The sequence below is a fragment of the Lagopus muta genome, chromosome 2 (genome assembly GCF_023343835.1).
Source record: "Lagopus muta isolate bLagMut1 chromosome 2, bLagMut1 primary, whole genome shotgun sequence".
Lineage (NCBI taxonomy): Eukaryota > Metazoa > Chordata > Aves > Galliformes > Phasianidae > Lagopus > Lagopus muta.
Genome location: NC_064434.1, coordinates 61,129,599 through 61,151,114, shown reverse-complemented (window position 1 = coordinate 61,151,114; position 21,516 = coordinate 61,129,599). Strand labels below are relative to the sequence as shown.

General features: G+C 37.8%; 1 protein-coding gene across 14 annotated transcripts in view; it reads right to left on the bottom strand.

Moving 5' to 3' along the window:
- Positions 1-21,516, bottom strand: part of SYNE1 (spectrin repeat containing nuclear envelope protein 1) — a 286,028-nt gene that overhangs the window by 224,666 nt on the left and 39,846 nt on the right. For 11 of the 14 annotated variants that reach the window (XM_048936116.1, XM_048936123.1, XM_048936119.1 and 8 more), the window contains exons 1-4: positions 18,667-18,760; positions 16,257-16,318; positions 3,787-3,882; positions 2,368-2,451 (exon numbers count right to left, since the gene is read on the bottom strand). In XM_048936116.1, coding sequence (XP_048792073.1) covers positions 2,368-2,451; positions 3,787-3,882; positions 16,257-16,318; positions 18,667-18,745 — 321 coding nt within the window. In that variant the 5' untranslated portion in view covers positions 18,746-18,760. Of the gene's footprint in view, positions 1-2,367; positions 2,452-3,786; positions 3,883-16,256; positions 16,319-18,666; positions 18,761-21,516 lie in introns of those variants that run through there. The other 3 variants (XM_048936121.1, XM_048936120.1, XM_048936124.1) reach the window with 2 other exon arrangements.

Below are 21,516 nucleotides of genomic sequence, written 5' to 3'. Positions count from 1 at the left end.
AAAAATGTCACATTTCTTCAGGGAGCTCATTACTGTAAAACATTTTACCATCACTGGTGAAGGTTCCCTTGCAAGACAAATCTGACTATAATTTTTTTAAAAATATAGAATATGAACATTTCAGCTGTCCAAGGCTGTATGCAGTTTATCAAAACAAACAAACAGGTTTTAACTCCCAAATGCTTCTCTATATTCTGAACAAAGCGTCACCATAAAATAATTTCAAGAGAAAAACAGCAGAGAAAAAGACTATGTATAAAGGAACTAACACAGAGACAGTGTTTAAGGAAATTGAATAGAATAGGTAGTATCAGAATATCAGGAAATACACGAATCATTCACTCAACAAAACTAAAAAATCCTGCCTTTAGTCTTGACATTAATAAGGAGGGCTACTAAGCTGTTCTGGCGCTCCAAACATGGTCATGGAAAAGGGTTATGGAAAAACTTTGGAGAACGGGTTTAAGAACAGCATGAGATTGACTTCTGGTGAGATTCTATCCACAAAACAAAGCAAAAACTGCAGTCCTTTTAATCAACATCTGGAAGTCCACTAAACAATGCCATTATTTACCTAAAGAAAAAAGCACCATAAGTCTCATTCTTTTAGCTGGCTCAGCTCCCACAAAAACCTTTCTTTTTCTAGAAAGCAAGGTTTTACTTATGGATATTACAGATTAAAAAGAGTCATGAGGACTCAGCTAAATCTTTTGATTAGGTTACCGCTCATGGGAGCATAATGTATCTATTCTAGTTATTGTTATATTTGTTTTATTATTCATTAAAAAGAATTCAAATCTATTAAATAAACACTTCACTAGCATTAAAAAGAAAGACTCAAACCAAACACAAACAAACAAACCAAAATAACAATAAAAAATATTTGGTCCAGAATAACATCACCGAAATCTCAAGTGCATTTCTCAGTATGACAGCCAGAAGTCTGTCTGGATTGCGAAAATATGACATTGAATAAATCTGTAATAAATGTTACTTGTGGGAGAGCCCAGGGAGGAAGGAGACCCCCAGCACACACTAAGTGCCACAGACAGCCACTCATCTCCCTTCATTTGTCTGAGAGTAAAAATCAGGGACTGCGCTTAGCTACTGAAAAAGCATTTGCTGTATGAAAGCATCCCCATCTCCTCTGAGAGGAAAAGGGTGACAGACTGTATAGATGCATTGTCTAAGCTGCATTCAGCCAAAAGCTACCTGCTAATGCACACCAATCTATCTTACATATTGTTTATTTCCATTTCCCTCTAGAAGGAAATCTGATATGCCAATATACAGCACGTACAAAAACTAACTAATAGAGAAAAGTCCCCAAACTCCTGTTGCATTGCATTATAGAGAAATAAAATCCATTCGTTGTTATACCTGCATTAAAAAAAATAAATAAACTGAAAAGCAGATACAAAATATGTCTCCAATTCTAATTAAAAAAATAGATACATCAGTGTAACACAGGAAGATTGTTTTTATTTTATGTTCATACCTAGAACATGTTGAGTTTTTTCTTAAAATCACTGAAGGGTTTGCTGGAAGAAACCTTAAAGATCATACAGTTCCAGTCCCCTGCTGTGGACAGGGATGCCTCCCACTAGATCAAGCTGCCCAGGAATCTCATCCAATCTGGCCTTGAACACTTTCGTGGTTGCTGCATCTGCAGATTCTCTGAGTAACTTGTTCCAGTACCTCACCACCCTCACAATGAAGAATTTCTTTCTAATATTCCATATGACAACACTCCATTTAGATAAACACTATCACACTGTGCCTTATCAATACAGGCTCTGGTAAAAAGGCCTCTCTTGATTATCAATACAGGCTCTGGTAAAAAGGCCTCTCTTGATTATAGGCCCCCCTTTAGGAATGGAAAAGCCAGTACATGGTCTCCCCAAAGTCTGCTCTCAGACTGTCTTTGTACTAGAGATACCTCAGCACTCTAATCATCTATCTTTCGCTTTCTGTCTCTATGTTGAATTTTTATAAAGCTTTGTTGCATCTTGTATGTTACATCTAAAACTGCCATAGTGGTGACTACAAGAAACAATCCAGGAATTAACTTGGACTTCTGTTATGCTAATAAAGGGTCACACTGTTCTTAATTCACGTGTGTATAATTTCAAGCAGTGTTTTGTATGTACAGTCATAAAGGAATGCCTCTACTGAACTGAAATTGTTAACTTTGATGAGACAGGGAAGCAGGGAGGAGTTAAAGAGTACAGGAAAAAAAAAAGGAAAAAGATAAGCTAAGGTGATTCTAACTAAAAACCCCAGGAAATTTTTCCTACTGATTGCTAGCTGTTAGTGTTGAATCTTGACATTTTTACTTTACAACAGCTTTTGTGCTATCGAACTCACCCGTCTTCCTTCTAGAAACTTAAGTGCTGTGCCAATGTTGGCAACCCAGTGAATTCTCTTCAGATGACGTCCTTGCTCACAAGGCTTTAAGGAAAAGAAAAGTGCACACTCCAATTAGATATATTCACTTTGCTGAAAAAAACATTCCACGTAATTACAAACATATTTTGCTGAACTTCAGGCATGTAAGTTAAAAGTAATAATAATAAAAAAAATAGAAATCCTTGAATTAAATCAAAAACATATTTTAGGCTCCTAATATTCTGAATTTGAATTTTAAATGTCTCCTTAATATTATATTGCAATGTAAATATATAACTACTGCCATTTAAATTGGTATCGATAAAGTTATTTTTAACAAACGTTTATTATAAATTCTAAAATTCCTTCTGAAGTTACTATAGAACATAATACTCTGCTATACATGGCTTTTTAGTTAATTAGAAACTGCTCTTGTCCTGTGATTTATACGGGAAGGATATTATATAGCAAATGTCATTTAACTGGTACCTTCTCTACAATTCTTTCCCTGTTTTACTATTATGTTGCCACAAGAGGGAGACTTCTCATATGAACAGAAACAGCAATCGGTACATTTCAACAAAGCAGAAATACCCTTGAAAGCTTAGCTTACTTCTCATTAAAATCTCTTTACAATCACTCTTGCAATACGAATTACTATTAATTTTAGCTAACCCCGGCTGCACGAACAAGAGGTAAAATAATGGAACATGCAAATAGAGTGAACGTAAAGGAACAGGCAAACTGAATGGTAGATGTTCAGCTCTTGGGTGCTGCCCTTTGATATATAAGCTGGTTTGGAAAAAGTGAGAGGTCTTGGCATAAAAACCTTTAATTCTTCTCACCATCACAAACACATTACTAACTTGGGTCCCAAGAGAAAACTTATCTGGCATGTACAAATTGTAGCCTCATTACACAATATGTCTGTGAAATGCCATTTGGTATCAGTTTAGGGTCTTTACAGTGGCTATGTATCTGTCAGTGCACATGGATATTAGACCCTACGATATCTGGGGGCTCACAAGAAAGCCATAAATTAGACAAGAGAACCTGTCATTATTTCTTCAGACATACAGAAGCAGCTTGGGCTTCAGACCATGCTTGTGTCATAGTAGTAACACTGTAGTAACAGCAAGGTGCATTGTAAAGACTAATATAATCAAGATATTTTTATGAACCAGTAAGACAAAACTGAAATAAAATATACGAAATCAAGATTATCAGTCTCGAATTATTTCATTTTGCATTGCAACCACATAGTCCACTCTGTGAATAAATTCATTTTGCTTTTTTGTTTGTTTTCAAGAGTACTCAAATATAGAAACAAACTAGAAGATCATATCCCTGAAAAGTTGTGCAACCATCTCACAGATTCAGAAGGAAGGAACTTCTTACCAGCTTCTGCCCTGAAAGAACCTCCAAAAGGGCTATCAGCATTATCCCATCCTTGATGTCTTCAAACAAATCACTGACCATCATGGGAGGATTGCGCTGAAAAGTGAAGAGACCAGATATTATAAGGGCAGCAGCAGCAGCAGCGTTGTCTTGTCCCCCTTCCTTTCAAACAGGAGTGGTTGGGTCCCCTTCTTTTTGTTTTACAACATTTAATATTCTTTTGCTTTTTAACAAATGTCATCTCCAGACAACTGGAAGAAGAGGAGGTTATCAGGAGTAGTCAGCACGGGTTCACAAGGGGGAGGTCGTGCTTGACCAACCTGGTAGCCTTCTATGATGTTGTCTCTGGCTGGGTGGATAGGGGGAGAGCAATGGATGTAGTCTACCTTGATTTCAGCAAGGCATTTGATACTGTCCCCCATGACGTCCTTATAACAAAGCTGAGGAAGTGTGGGATAGATGAGTGGACAGTGAGGTGGGTTGAGAACTGGCTGACTGGCAGAGCACAGAGGGTCGTTGTTGGTGGAGCAGAGTCCGGTTGGAGGCCTGTAACTAGCGGTGTTCCTCAGGGGTCTGTGCTGGGTCCGGTCTTGTTCAACATCTTCATCAATGACCTTGATGAGGGGATAATGGCCACCCTCAGCAAGTTTGCCGATGATACGAAGTTGGGAGGATTGGCTGACACACCTGAAGGCTGTGTTGCCATTCAGCAAGACCTGGATAGGCTGGAGAGCTGGGCAGAAAAAAACCGGATGAGGTTTAACAAAAGCAAGTGTAGAGTCTTGCATCTGGGGAGGAATAATTCCATGCACCAGTACAGGTTGGGGGATGACCTGCTGGAGGGGAGCTCTGCGGAAAGGGACCTGGGTGTCCTGGTGGATGACAGGTTGGCCATGAGCCAGCAGTGTGCCCTTGTGGCCAAAAAGGCCAATGGCTTACTGGGGTGCATTAAAAAGAGCGTGGCCAGCAGGTCAAAGGAGGTGATCCTCCCCCTCTACTCTGCCCTGGTAAGACCTCATCTGGAGTACTGCGTCCAGTTCTGGGCTCCCCAGTACAAAAAAGACAGGGATCTCTTGGAAAGAGTCCAGCGGAGGGCCACGAAGATGGTGAAGGGCCTGGAGCATCTCCCCTATGAGGAAAGGCTGAGTGAAATGGGTCTGTTCAGCCTTGAGAAAAGGAGACTGAGAGGGGACCTGATCCAGGTCTATAAATATCTAAGGTGTGGTGGGCAGAATGGTGAGGCCGGGCTCTTTTCAGTGGTGAGTGGAGACAGGACAAGGGGAAATGGCCAGAAACTGGAGCATAGGAAGTTCCGCACAAACATGCGCAAGAACTTCTTTACAGTGAGGGTGACGGAGCACTGGAACAGGCTGCCCAGGGAGGCGGTGGAGTCTCCTTCTCTGGAGATGTTCAAGACCTGCCTGGATGCCTACCTGTGCTACCTGGTGTAGGGAACCTGCTTTGGCAGGGGGGTTGGACTCGATCTCTGGAGGTCCCTTCCAACCCCTACAATTCTGTGATTCTGTAACCCCTTTTTTGCTACCATACTGTTTGACTTTTTAGCATTTCTGGGAAAAGCCTTCTGCTCCCCAAAATAGTAAAAGAAACAAAACAGCTGCCTAGAGTCTGTAAAACACACTCAATTTACTAACACTATTACAATCATGTTTCAGACTATTGGCATATTTTGCCTGGTGTTATGTATGTCACAGAAATTTCACTTTCCTTGTTTGAGAAATGAGCTGTGTAAAGAAAAAAATCCCTAAAGCAATATGGCTGTCTGAGCACTGCTGCTGCTTTCTTATGGCTAACTGTTGTTTCACAAAATTGTCATATTTTCTCTCCTTTCTTTCATTCAGGCCTTGCAGGCTTCAGTGCTGTTAGCACTATGACAACTTCTACTTAAGACAAACTGCTTAACATATGTCTTTACGTTTGCAAACGCAAGAATGATAGTACTGAAAAACATGTAAACAGATGATGTTTCAGGAATTTTGAGTAACAAAGTCCCACCTCTGAACTCCAATTTCTTAAATACATACCAGTTTGTAGGCAGTTTGGCTAGCATCTGGTCAGCACTTCAATGATCACACTGTATTTCATAGTAACCAAAAACCTAGAGTGAAACTTGGTTCTGTTGAATTAAAGGAAACAAACGCCCTCCAGTTTCTATGAGTTTGTTAGAATTCATATTCCTGCTAATTCACATGATGATGACATTTATATCTGCTAACTGACTGAAAAGACAGACTACAAATTTAGTTTTAAATTATCTTATGCTTAGTAAATTATTTTTGGGGTGCTTCTAAAAAGAATGCTTGTACAAAATCTTGATCTATTATTTCTCTTCCATAGAAACATACATTTGATGATCCTAAGAAGTGAAAAGCTGCTAATCACAGAATCACAGAATCACCCGGGTTGGAAGGGACCCCAAGGATCATGCAGTTCTAAACCCCCTGCCTAGCAGGGCTACCAAACATACACATTCAGATCAGGTTGCCCAGGACCCCGTCCAACCTGGCCTTAAACACGTCCAAGGACGGGGCATCCACAACCTCCCTGGGCAGCCCGTTCCAGGGCCTAACCACTCTCCTAGTAAAGAACTTCCCCCTAACATCCAACCTAAATCTTCCCTCCTTCAACTTAAAACCATTTCCCCTAGTCCTGCTATTGTCAGCCCTTTTGAAGAGTTTACTCCCCTCCTGGGTGTAGGTTCCCTTCAGGTACTGATAGGCTGCAATGAGGTCACCCCGCAGCCTTCTCTTCTCCAGGCTGAACAAGCCCAACTCCCTCAGCCTGTCCTCATAGGGGAGGTGCTCCAGCCCCTTGATCATCTTAGTCGCCCTCCTCTGGACCCTTTCCAAAATCTCTGTGTCTTTCTTGTACTGAGGGCTCCACACCTGGACACAGTACTCCAGGTGGGGCCTCACAAGAGCCGAGTAGAGAGGGACAATCACCTCCCTGCCCCTGCTGGCCACCCCTCTCCTGATGGAGCCCAGGATCCCATTTGCCTTTCGAGCTGCCAGAGCACACTGCTGGCTCATATTCAGTCTCTCGTCCATCAGGACCCCCAGGTCCTTCTCTGCCGAGCTGCTCTCAAGGACCACTCCTCCCAGCCTGTACAGGTGCCTGGGGTTCTTCCGGCCCAAATGCAAAACCCTGCACTTTGCCGTGTTGAACCTCATCAGGTTCACCCGAGCCCAGCCCTCCAGCCTGTTGAGGTCCCTCTGAATGGCATCCCTTCCTTCCACCGTATCAACCGCACCACTCAGCTTGGTGTCGTCAGCAAACTTGCTGAGGGTGCACTCAATTCCCTCATCGATGTCATTAATAAAGATGTTAAAGAGCACCGGTCCCAAGACAGACCCTTGGGGGACACCACTTGTTACCGGCCTCCACCTGGACATAGAGCCATTGACCACCACCCTCTGTCTGCGGCCTTTCAACCAATTGCTTATCCATCGGGTCGTCCACCCATCGAATCCACTTCCCTCCAATTTGGAGATGAGGATGTGGTGGGGGACCATGTCAAAGGCCTTGCTCAGGTCCAGGTAAATGACATCGGTCGCCTTCCCTTCGTCCACCAATGCCGTCACTCCATCATAGAAGGCCACAAGATTAGTTAGGCATGACCTTCCTTTGGTGAAGCCATGCTGGCTGTCTCGGATCACATGCTCATTCTTTATGTGACTGAGCATGTTGTCCAGGAGGATCTGTTCCATGATCTTCCCAGGCAAATGAAAAGGTAGTTATTAAAAAAAAAAAAAAAAACAAAAAAAACAGCACAGAGCAAAAACTTCTACCTCCCATAATCAAAACCCAGCCTTCAGTGTTTAGTTCAGATTAACTAAAGTTTCACTGAGACATAGATTTGGTTTAAAGTGGACTTCATTTAGGATGTGGCATGCTCTGATGGCTACAATAATAGAAAGTGTATGTTCTCAAATACGTGAAAAAGCACTACTGCAACACATTGCAAGAGTATATTATATAAATATTACTTTTTGTTTTTCTAGTAATGTAATACGTAATGACTAATGTTCTTAATATAACACCAAAGAAATCAGTGAAGCAATCAGGTCACTGAAGTTTAATTTGTCCCGTTACAGGCAGTTGATGAAAACATAATTAATCTTCACCTTTTGTTTTATCAATTCCTCTTTGAAACCTGAAACAGCTTTGGTTTAATCAGTATTATTGTGTGATCTAAAGTGAAGAAATATGTATTAATACATCATTAAAGATAACCATCTGCCATCCTAATCCAGCAGCTGAAGGCCTGAAAAATTTCACCATAGGAATAAACGTTCCAGTAGTGAAGCTTGTCTCCTGAAACTCGCTCTAAAGTAAGGAAGAGAGGGAGCCTTTTAGGGAGGATGATTTAGAATACCTTCTGATTAAGAAGTATGAGAGATTTACAGCGCCCCATAAATCTTGTACCTGTAACGTGCCTGTCAGGTGAACTGTTTTAGAACAACGCAGATCCCTTACAGCCTGAGTGCTCTGCTATCCTTATCCTCAACACACAGTACAGTCCAAAATTTGTGTTATTCCAAAAATAGTCAATGCCTATCTGGCATTCATATGCAAACCAGATGTGGGATGTACCTCTTGTTCCCAAGGTGCATCATTTCATACTATAGACCTCTCACCACCCATTTCAAGTTCTCGCTTTGAAACACCCTTCATGGGTCACTCATTTTTGACAGCATTTAGAAAAAACAGATTTGAAGGCATTACACTAAAGAAAAGCAAGGAAAGTACCCCCACCAAAGACATCAGTCAAACTAACACAGTACTCTTCTTTCAACATAGATCAAATACTAATACAGGGGAAAACTAAGAAAAGGATGAGAGAGCATCCAAACAAATAAGAGGAAGAACAAAGAAACAATTGAATGAATTACATCAAAGTCCACAAGACTGACTCTTCTGAACTGTGAGAATCAAAGAGTGAAATTTACTTTTTGTTGCTGCAAGCTTTGTGTAATTGCATTGTCAACATTTACCATCATACATCATGTACATTAACACTAATACAACAGGGAACAAAAGACAAGTAAAATAGCCTTGTTGCATGGTCTTCTATGTGGTATTCTTCTTAAATTGAAAATTAGGTAATTAAACAGACTATCAAAATGGTATAGTATAATACAATTTAAGGTATTTCACTATCTGAAGACATTAACAACTAATTATAAGGAGATAGAACCCTGTGGGTTTGTTTTTGGATATCCAACTATTCTTTCCCTCAGTTTGCACTGGCATCTGTGCTCTCATCTGCCTGTACCTCTAGGTGTTGAGTAAAACTCCCCACACACATATAGACAATAGCAGAGCAAGTAAAAGACCACCCATGAAACTGAATGGGTCCAGACGACACCTGTCCCAGTGCCCTGAACAAAATAGCTGATGTAGTTACCAGCCACTCTCCATCATATTTGAAAAGTTATGGCTGTCAGGTGACATCTCCAGTGATTGGAAAAAGGGCAATATCACTCCCATTGTTAAGAAAGGGAGAAAGAAAGAACCCAGGAACTACACACTGGTGAACCTCACCTCTGTCCTGGGAAAATCATGAACAAATGGAACTATTTTTTCAACTAAAAGAGGGGAGATCTACATTAAGTGTTAGGAATAAATTCTTTACTCAGAAGGTGGTGAGGCACTGGAACATGTTGCCCAAAGACGTTGTGGATGCCCCATCCCTGGTGGTATTCATGGTGAGTTTGAATGGGACCTGGGCAGCCTGGTCTATTGTGAGTTGTCTTTATCCATAGTCGGGGGTTAAAAATAGATGTTTATAAATCTTCCATCCAGACTGTTATTTTGTGATATATCTGTTAATTCCATAATTCAGATTCAGATTTTACAAAACTTAGTTTACTGTGTCAGGAGTATCTAATGTTGGTATATCCATCATATATTTATTTCTGTGAGGCTTGTCAGTCAAAATTTTTTGTATAAAGTGATGCTTTTTAAGTAATTCATAGAATTTCCTGAAAGCTGCAGGAAAGGATATCAGTTTTTAAGAGAAGTATAAGCAAAACATATCCTCATCAGTTCCTGTTAGGGATCAATTCTAAATATAGCAATTTAAATAAAAGTGTAATGGGAGAAGAAAAAAAATAACTTTCACAATTAATCCCAAATTCATATTGCTCCTACAAAGCACATAAATTTGGTTGTAGAATGCACCTCTGTTCTTGTGGTATGACTGTTCCTAAATCATCACCACTGTAAACTAACTAATGTACTAAATTTGTTGGAAGAGTACATACAATAAAGTATGTAGAATATCATTTTGCTTTCCCAGAGAAGCTTATGTAATACCAAAATCAAGAAACAAGGCATAGGAAATTTCAGTGGAGACCTGATGAACTGTTGAATTAAAGTCTGCTGCTCACAAAGAACGTTCTGATTTTAACCGAGGAATTTTGTCGAAAAGCGTATAAGATATTCTTTAATACTGTAGGATTTCAAAAGCTTATTTCACACACTTCTCTAACGTTCTTTTTGCCTGTTTTAAGAATTACTTCATTAAATTTTTCATGCAGTCTTTTCAGCATTCAGTATATAATGTTTTAGGATCATCACAGCCTGTGATGCTGAAGCTACTCAGTTATAAGCATAAAGCTAAAATCTGGACTACATTCAATATTTTCAAAGTTAGAAAATTTTAAGTTAGTTTTCACTCTTGGCTTTCACCAATTTTAGTTAATATTTTGGCTGTACATCATGGCTATCAGATGAGTAGGAGTTAAGTCCAGTTGAGTCTCTAAAATAAGCATTCAAGAGATTTTTACTGATTACAACTCTTAAAGGAAAGTCAAAACAACACAGTGGTTTATTCTCTGGTAACCAGTATAACCATAGAAAGGCTTAGGTTGAAAGTTACCTTAAAACCCACCCAGCTTCAACTCCTTGCCACGGGCAGGGCTGTCACCCACTAGATCAGGCTGCCCAGGGCCTCATCCAACCTGACCCCAAACACTTCCACAGATGGGGCATCCACAGCTGTTCTGGATAACCTGAGCCACTGCCTCAGCACCTTCACAGTAAAGAATTTCTTCTGATATCTAATCTATATCTACTGCTTTTTATTATTTAAAACCAAATACCTCTTGACCTGTCAATATATTCCTTGTTAAAGAGTCTTGCTAAGCTTCGCTGTTGTGTTCCAACTTTTTTCACGTTTCATTTCTCATTTGAATCTTTGCTACAGGAATATTTTCCTCACTCCCTGAACTTAACTTTTCTAATGAATACACTGTATTGTACAAACAATAGTTATTGGAACCACTATGAATGCCAACGAGAACACTGGAAAACTACCTTTACTGCATTACTTTTCAAATGATATTTCAAAAAGTGATGAAAAAGCATGAAAATCCAGCTACATGCACAAACAGGAGCAAATCTGTTTAATGAATTTGCCTCTATTGTGAAATATGCGTGAAAGCAGGAAGGGGAATGTGAAATTCCACAGTTATTCTATAGTTGCTGACCCAGTTGTCTGCCATAATTTCATAAATCCTTAAGCACTTATATTTTTATATTCCTTGCTATTGTCTACTTTTATGATTGAAGTCAGAGGAATTGGGCCCTAAATCTTACACGACTAGTTCATTCATGCAAGTTAATTTTGTGAATGCTAGTTCACTCTGTTTGACATTAGTGTTACATGAAGTACTTGTGAAAACACAGTGAGCAGAAAGCTGTAAATCATATTTGTTATCACGCAAGTAAAATTGACTGAAAGTTTTTCCTCTGTCAATCACTAAGATAACAAGGAGTCTTCTTTTTCCATTTGAAAAAGGCAGAGCTATATATATATAAATTTGGTGTAATTTTACCCTACATTTAAAACATGGACTTAATAATGATTCCTCAAAACATACACAGAGAAGTTAAATTATTTCTACAGATTTGAAAGCTGAAAGTGAGTGATGGAGAGAGATCTAGTTCCAGAACCTTAGAGAAATATATATAAATAGCATGGGGTTAGAAAGCTTGAATGTTCCAGTCCTGCTACACAAGCACATCTCATTTATCATTAATAGGACTGCACAAATTAAACTGGACAGCCAGAGGACAAATAGAGCACTTTAATCTGTTATCTTGACCCTAATATCTGCAAGTGGGTGGTAAAGAGACAGTTTCAGGTTGCTGAGTCAGAATCAGAGAATGGATTCAGATAGCTTGAACTCCAGAAGGTAGACAGACCCATACAGCCTAAAAATAAAAGCTGACCTGAGATGAAACTGTTATACTACCTGTAACCATCTTTGAAGCTCTTTCTGCCACGTTTGTTCCCTGCGAGACAGTGCCTTGTGGATGAGGGCACAGACCATGCTAAGCCTGCTTTACCTCAATCTTTCTTTTCAAGTATCCTTTAATTTACTAAGTCTTTTATATATCTTGTGTATTGTGAAGACATATTTGGATTAAGAAATACAACTTCAAAAATAGTATCATTCTACTATAAAAAGGAATATAAACAATCATACCTACTCTCTCTTACAGAATCCAATTAACTGGTGAACTCATTTCATTTACAAGTTCTGTTCATTCTTAATCAATTATAACCCCACTCTCAAAGCTATTCTTCACTCTTTATAGATAAAAAGACAAAAGATTTTTTTCCAACTGATTTAATGGACTTAACATAGTTATTGAATTACTTACTGTTTTAATTGAAGCATGACTCTTTAGAATAAAGTAGACCAAAATTTTGATAATAATGAAGTGAATAATCTTCACTCATAGCAATCCCCAACAAACAGTCATATCTTTCATATCCACCTTTATTTCTCCAAATTATTTGTTTCTCTTGATTGAATCAAATCACTCCTTCGTTTCCATTTCTTACAAATCCCTAACCTTCATAAAGTCAAAAACTACTCTTTTTAATTCTTTTCTTCTCAACCAATATACTTAAAGAATGAAGTCTATCATTGTTGAATTTCCTCTCTTCTGCCATCCATAAACCTATGCTTCCATCTAACAGAGTTAAACTCCCTGAGCCTTCACTTAGAAAACATGAATTTCTCTTGATTTTGAACTTTCATGCACTTATTCACCAGCAGTTTCTCAAAAACATTCATTCTATTCATTGATGGAACAATTCTCCAGTAGTCATGGTTTGAGTTAGTTACCTTACTTTTACTCTTAGATGTTGTTCATTTTTTATTTATTTTTTTTTAATCCTTACTGTTGTTATCATTTCATCCTATTACTTTTTCAGTTAACACATTTACCAGGTTAGTAAAAATGGCAAGTTCATTCAGGCATTCTTGCTATTCACCTTCATGGTGTCCGTATGAACTTACTTGTTTTAATCAAAGCACTTCCCAAGCAGTTCAGAAAGTTAAAAATAAAACAGAAGGAACAAATTGTACTACAACTACTATAACTTCCATATTTTCCATAAATCCTCAGTTTGAAAACTTTCCTATTTAAGCTAGTAAATGAATGATAACAGAAAGATCACATTCTATAATTCTCATTAAAAATGAAAAGAAAAGCAGCCATTACTAACTTAAAGTATAAATTCAGTTGCAGTTCTATTACTGAAGTTCAAGAATTGGGAAAATTAATAAGTTGCATATGACAAAACATTCTTCATCTAACTGAAGACAAAAGTTATAAAAATAATGATGGGAAAAAAAAAAAAAAAAAATCAGTCTGGCTTGGATCAGCACTTCCAATAATGATGCTATTTCAGAATTAGGGTGCACATAGCTCAGAAGGAAAGATTTAGAATAAACTGAGTTACTATCAGACATCTTGTTATTAGCCTCAGAATTTTCATGCACTCACAACTATATTTATAATACTTGTCAGTTAAATCTACCACTATCTAAAACTGTGCCCTTTTAACTCTCTTGTTTTAATAAACAGTTTGTTATTATATAGAGGAAAGGTTTTAACAAGAAGTAGTCCTAAAAATGTGTACAGGACAAATAATTTAGGTAATGTTATCTTTACAGTAGCCACAAGAAAACACGCTTCTCCACCAAAGCCTGCAACATTACTTATTTCAGGAAACTGCTATTCTTGCAGGTATAGCTTCTGGCAAATAGTGAAAGCCTTGAAACAAAGCTGTTGAAAGCAGAGTTTCCTTGCAATCTTAATTGTTCTGGACAGAATATATTGGTGATGAGGCAACTAGAAAGCTGCTCTCTAACGGGCATGTGCACGAGATTTAGATGGTCACAGACTGGGATGATCTCTTAGGGTGTCTCCTCTCTTTCTTCATACCAAGAAGAGTTTTTCTGTTATCAGTTCATCATGTACTGCTGTTTCTGTGCAATCAATGTAAGACCAGTATTTCATGATGTTCCATCTTGGTGGTGCTCCACATTTTATGGGGTTCAAAGAGCAGACAACTCTGTCTGAAAATAGGGCTACTTCCAGGAGTTTTCCTTATTACAATTCAAGGCCCTCCATACAATGGAGATGTTACATCTTTCCACTTCCTTTTTAAATAATAAAAATTGCAACCATCCTTCTTAAGAACCAAGTAACCTAAACGTTGAATTTCTAGGTTACAATACCTAGGAAATGCAAGGAAATCCTATGTGTTTCACAGAACCATTTGTACTTCCTGCAGCTGTGCCAAACCCAGAAAATGCATTTCTATGCATTTAAAAAAAAAAAGAAAAAAAGATTTAAGCTTGAACTTCAAAAACTTTTGAAAGGAATGCGTCACTCTTTCTCTTCTGAGTCTAACCACTATAATAAAAAAACAATTTTTGTCCTTTGACAGTGAAATAGCATATATTAGAAATAATTCAAAACATTATACTCACTGGTTAGGCAGCAAGGCATACTTGCTGACAGCTATCAATAAAAATACTGTAGATACAACTTTCCTGTTGAAAAGCAAATTAACACAGACTACATGCTGTACTCATATTGCTAGAAGTGGGGGGGGAGGGTTGTGGCTGTTAATCACCGTCTTTGGCTGCGAGCATTTGGTTCTCTTCCACAGCATAGTGTCTTTAAAAGAAACGTATATTTTGATGCAAAGAGTGACAAGATCCATCTGTGCCCAAAGGACTAGTTGTCAATGCTATATGTATAGCAGAGTTCACAACTCTTAATGCAAAGCAAAATATCTCATTTGAGCTACCACCATGACTTTATTGCTTCTTAACAATCAGTTAACTACTACTAGTAAATTATTGTTACACATGGCCAACACATTTATAATTAAAAATATATACATTTATCTAGTAGTCAATTACAACAAAATATTATCAATTATTAGCGACATCATATAACTAGGAAAAAGAAAATCACAAAATATAAGTTTTTTCTCTCTTCTGCTCTGCTCTAAACAGTTAAACAAAACCTAGGCTTCTTTGTATCTCAGCTGAAGTAAATGGAGCTTACATTGTCTGCTACATGTGGCCATTTACAAATATTTCAAAGAGAAATGGGATACATATTATTTCCAGGAAGACCTACTGTCAAGAAATTTTAAAGATAACCTTGTTCTTTTACCTGAATTTGCTAATGACAGTGCAGTTCATTTCACTGTAAATTTCTCATTTAAATTCCTTACTAGTAAAAATCAAAGTTATTACTCTACTGTGCGGACTCATCAGACCAAATCACACGATATAGCATGGTAAGGGTTTCCTGCTTTACTCTGTTCATTTTTTGTGAGCTTTATTTGCAAATTCCTTATACAGAAAGTAAAACTAGTTTTAGCTAATCCTCACTCAATTTTCAAATTCATTAATCTTGATAATTTAAAAATATATATTAAAAGAACACCTCTGATATATAAATATTTTGGTTCACTGGACTAATTAGTAACTACGGGTAGAGTTCTGCTATGAGAAGACTCTGGGAAGTGCCAAATTAAATCTCACTGCTCACATTGTCACATAAAGCTGGTACCAGTTGTAACAATACTTGAAAACTGTGTGCAGATCACATCCTTCATTCCTCTACTAACACCAGAAATGAAATTTAGGTTGTGGTAAGAAGTGAGGATTTTTCACTAAACTATTCTTATATGTATCCGATAATGAATTCACACTGGATCCAAGAAGCAGACTGTTTTTTTTTCGTAACTTGTCCAAGATGTTTCTATCAAACTATACAACTAAATCAAGTTTTATTCAGATACATTGTATGTTATAATGTTAATATTTTTTTCTTCATGGAAAGCAGTTTTTTCAAATCTTTCCTCTGTCTGGAACAGCAGCTAACGTGCTACTTTCAGATCACAGTTTCGGCTAAAAGCACTGAGCAGTTGCCTGTAGATACAGCAGTGGCTACCACACTGAATCAGCTTCACCCTCGATGGTGTACAAATGATGTGGATTCCTTTTTCAAGTTTATGTCATTCTGCTCAGCCAAATCTGAAATATGCTATATGTCAGAGTCTGTATATGCAGAAATAAAAAAAGTTGGATCAAAAAAGAATATTATTCAAAGCCAAATGTTACCTTAGCCAGATGAGTATTGATCCATTTTGTAAAAGTCCTCTTTTGTACCAACTCTTGCTCATCTAAGGGAGGAAAAATAAACGTAATTAAAACTTGCTGAATATCTTTTGATTTACATGATGGAATAATACTCTCTACTGACAACAAGTATGTTCTACATTAGTCAGTAATGCCACTATATTTTCCTCAAGACAGTTCTGCTAATTTTGTCTTTAATTGTCCCTAATAAAATCCTCATAATCTTAAAATAGTGCTCTGACACTTGACTATTCGAAATTTCACCAGTTGAAACTTTAAGGAGTGACTTGAAAGTAAGACCATTTCAAATCTGAAAGCGAAGACAAATTTGACTTCAAAGTTTATATTATAAATATTTACCTGAGGTATAAGCATCTAGAACTTCTATTAAACTCTTTAGCTAGCTCTTTAGCTAGAACCACATCTCTGATAGTCAAGTTGCTTTTTTTTTTTTTTTTTTTTTTTTTTAAGAAAATCCACTACAGACCTAGGAAAAATACACTTAGAGTGTATAATTGCAAAATTTTACAGTATTGAATTTAAAATGTAAATTTACATTATCAATCTTATTAGTCCTCTGGGAGATCCTGCCATAGAGGAGCCAACAGCTAGTTCAGATAGTTTGTAAGCTGTTTCTTACTACCTCCCTCAGTCCTGATTTTGCAGCATTTGTCTGAGTCATAGTGAGTTCTACTGATTCTCAGATAGTCTGTCAGGGACTGTTACAAGCTGCACAGGCAAAAATGGCTCCCAGATGTGCTTCGCTAGCTCTTGCAGCTCAGGTCATGGCTGCTAAGGGAAGAGGATGTCAATGCCACAGGTAATGCATGCAGTCCTTCCCTTCCTTGCAGGGAACACAGAGTACTTTTTCACCAGTGGAATCCACGTATTTCTATTGGAGACTTCTCTTTTGAAAACAAAAAGAAATATCTATTTCAATGAAAAATACAATCAAAACAAAAAATAATAATTTGTGCCCCTCTGTTCTCAATAAGTACCCTCATTCCACTACAGAAAGTGGAAATAAACAGAAGTCCAGTTAAATATTTACTCCCATGTACACTCACTCTATAGATAGAAAATTTAATTTTAGTACCTGCTTTTCCTATGGAATTGTGTAGCACTGAATAGTGATCACATACATAAAATCAAAAGGGAATATTCTTTAATCTCCTTAAAAGCTCTGCAGCAGATAACCAGTAAGTTTCACATACTACAACTATTAAGCTCCCTGATATACATTAATGTAATGCTGCTCATAGTGAGAATACAGAAAGATACAAATCACTGCACAAAATTAATCACCCAAAATGTTATTTTAAATGGGACAATAATTCCTCTCTGATTACTTACAAGCTCCTGAAATGTATCTGTGCATTATGACTTGGAGATTGTATGTTTTCTTTACACAGAGACAGTATCTTACAGGTAAGAAATACCAGAGGGAAGGCACATTTCTAGCATGCATTGCCAGATTAGCACACTTCACATCTAAGAAAATAATTTTGTTACCTTTGTTTTCCTTTTGGTTTCAATGGGTAGCTTGACTTACATTGTTTTTGAAATATTCATCAAATTCCCAAAATCTACTTGTTGCACTTACAGGCAAGTTATATATATATTAAAAAAAAAAAAAAAAAAAAAAAAAAAAATCACTCAAAATACTGCATTGTGCTTCAGTACCAGCTGGCAGGGGGGTTCTTTACATGTGAAAATTGAATCTATCTTTTGGAATTGCAGCTTTTACAATTATTTTAATGAAATACACTATTGCAACTTAAAATGCTCCTGAAACTCAGGCAATGACTTACCAAATAATAACTGCTCCAAAGGGAGTTGAACTCTGAACACAGAAATGCAAGAACAATTTTTGCCTCTACCTCCATAATTTGTAGTGTTACTGGATGTTCCTTATTGTACAAGTCATCTTACAACAACAACTGGAAATCAGAGAACCAACTTCCAGCCTCCAAATGGTTAGCAGCAGTCGACAGACAATTTCAGACAGACACAGCAGAAATAGCACTGACAAAGAATCTGTTTCAAGGGAATGCATGCAAATAATGCATTTGTTATGAGCTCTACAGCAACTACTGATAATAAAGTTTCCTTTCTTCAGCAATTACTTTATATAGGTTTAAAAGAGGAATAGACTTCACCAATTAAAATAACTTATGTCTGAACATAATACAAGCAGTGGGTTGATTTTACAAATTCAGCAATAAATATGCTTTCTATAGATCTCCCTGAGGCAAATGTGCTATTTTCACGGAACTGACGTAAATTCTCCACAGAAGCACAGCTTATTCCTAACCTAACTGAAGATGCATATGTAATACAGTTTGTTATGCTTTCCCCACTCACACTGCATCCTCCTCTTTGCCCCACTTACCCTGCCGATGTTGAAAGGTCCCAGAAAACAGATGTAACGATGTAACATTTCTGCCACTGGCACCTTTGTAATGAGCCATAAGCACTGCTTGCTGCTGCTGCCCAGTGCAGGGTGCAGTGTTTCTCCAGAATACAACCAGAAGCAATTTTTCATGAACAATTTTTTCTCATTCATAATGAAGGCAACACCCTTCACCTGTTCCTATCGGAGGATGCACATTGTATCCAGACTGTAAAAACATCTTTATGTATTTTTGCAGAGATGCAGCAGCCAGATAAAGCCAGCTGTGTTTGCAGCAGCTCTACCAGTCTCACAGCCATCATCCTTCTCCACAGTTTTCCTGAAGAAAGATTTTATTATCCCAGCAGCAGCCAATCTGTGCATGGAAACCTCTGATGTCAGGAGCCTGAATAATTAATTCATCCAGGCACTGGGACAACACTACTACACGGCTGGTATCTGAACACAGCAAGATGTGTGGCTGCAGAAAGCAATGCAGTCTTCTCAAAGATGCTTTTGTAATAAGACACTACTCAGTAAGCACAAAAATGGCTAAATGACATAGCCCTTATCTAGGAAGGCTGCTTTTTATAGTAACCACTTGGGCTCCTCATCACATACTCTGTTCAGACATGGGAGTCCTTCAGCTTTTCAACTGAAACACTGAACTGGAAGAAATAGCAAACAATGAATCTGAACAGATATTTAGGCCTCTTAGCTTTTAATAATGTATTTGAGCTACTGTTTAAGAAGGATGAAACAAGTAAGGATGCACAGAATTTTTGGCTTTTACCTGAGTCAGCATGCAACATTTTGCAATTTCTGAAAACACACTATACTTGTGTATAACCAAGATGTTATAATCACAATATAATTGTGTATAATCAATAGATATCAAGATGTTATAATCGCAATATAATCAAGAGAGTAAGGCAAAGCAGACAACAATCACAAAAAGAGAATAAGTGGAAGAGCTTACCCTTGGGTTGAGCTCACCAGAAAACACCAAAAGAGGGGATCTCCAGACAAGATCCTTCCTCTCTGGTAGCCAGCTCTTAAATAGGTCTAGGAGGGCTGCAGCCAGGCTCCACCCCTTCCGGCAGCACAGGTGAATTGCCTTCACCTGTGCTCCTCTGGCTGACTCATGGCTCACCTCAGGTGATCAATCAGAGGTTCAGGCCGTGACTCAGCAGTTCCCATACAACTTGTCATTTCATTAAGTCATTAAGTCAAGTAGCAGATCATCTAAACAGTATCTATTTTGCCCTGGTAAAACAAAGACAGTTATGAAACAGCATATGTGGAGATCCATATATCGTTCTCTGACAAGGGCCAACACACCACATTATACTGAAATAAGAACAAAAGGCACACTTTCAGTGAGTCACTAGAGAGAATGAGTAACTATAGAGGCTGAATTCAAATTTCTGTATATGTGAAGTAGCATGACTGATAAGATAACACTGATGAGAAAAATAAGTTGCAAGAAAAGGAAACTGTTTAGTGAATTGTCTTCCTTTAATTGTCTGGAAATAACTTCATATTCTTATAAACCTCTCTGCTAATGCATCAGCAATAAGCTGCATTCTATGTCGATTAGGAAAAAAGGACAAACACAATTGGATATATTTACATAAAATTTTTAAAAATATTTTGAATGATAAAAATATGCATCTTCGGGCAGTGATAAATATGCTGGTGAAATTTTCAACATGCATGTGTATTGTAATGAATATGATATAATGATCATACAAGAAGAGACGGACAGTAATGGACTATATAGGGTTGGAGTTAATTTCTTCTGGAAACACCCTTCCCAAGCAGTCAAACCCCTAACCCAGTTGTAGAGCAGCGCATGCTGCATCTGCGTGGTATGCAGCAGCTTAACACACCTCTGGCTTCAGGTGCACAGAGACTGGCTGGTGGGGAGGCAGATGCAGTGTGAAGTTGTATAGAGACGGTTCCACTGTTTCTGCAAGGTAACACAAAGAATCTCTTGCACAGAGTGAGATATGGTAGGGGTAGGTTCACACATGGTTAACAAAAGCATCTTTCCTGATTCTTGGTGACCAAGCATTGCAGAGATTTGACTTGATTCTATCTTTAGTGAAATTCGAGTTGCTCACAGCACCTCATTATAAGCATAAATTATCCTTTTTTGTTTTCTTTCATTTACTAGTTCTGTCCACAAAACATCAAACAGCCTCCTGTCTTTTTGTTTTCCACATATTCAAAGTGTTTAGAAACACTGCTAAAACAACTTGGAAGTGTAAAGGAATGTGCCAAACCACCTGCAATGCTTCAAGATGTTGCTTGAGAGCATGCACAGTGCAGAGAGACAAAAACTGCAAGCATCCTGCTGGGAAAGTGCGTTTGGTCAGCAGTTTGACATAAGTTCTCTAAAGCTTTCAGTAAGAAATGTTATATTTCCATCCTCATTGTGAATATTCTTAAGACAGCTGTATAAAAACTTGCAGAGTTGAAGCAGTAATATGAAGAGATTGCTCATGAAAAGGGTCAATAATCAATATTTAAAACTAAGTACGTTTAGTCAGCATCTACATTTAGGATTAATGCACAGAATATGCAGGAAGATTGAGTCCTTTTTATCAAGTCTACATTTAATAGAATTTTATGGGAGGAAAAATTTGCTTTAAAACAAACAAATGCTTTTAATTGTAGCTCTGATGGTAATATATAGCTATATTTAACCATAACATTATATACTACAAGAAGAAGAAGAAAAAAAAAAAAAAGAAGGAACTATGTGCAGTGGAAAAGAAGTAACAGAGAGGGAAAAATTGATTTTGGCAGCCACTGCAATGCAGTTAGCATCAAAGCTGAGCAGTA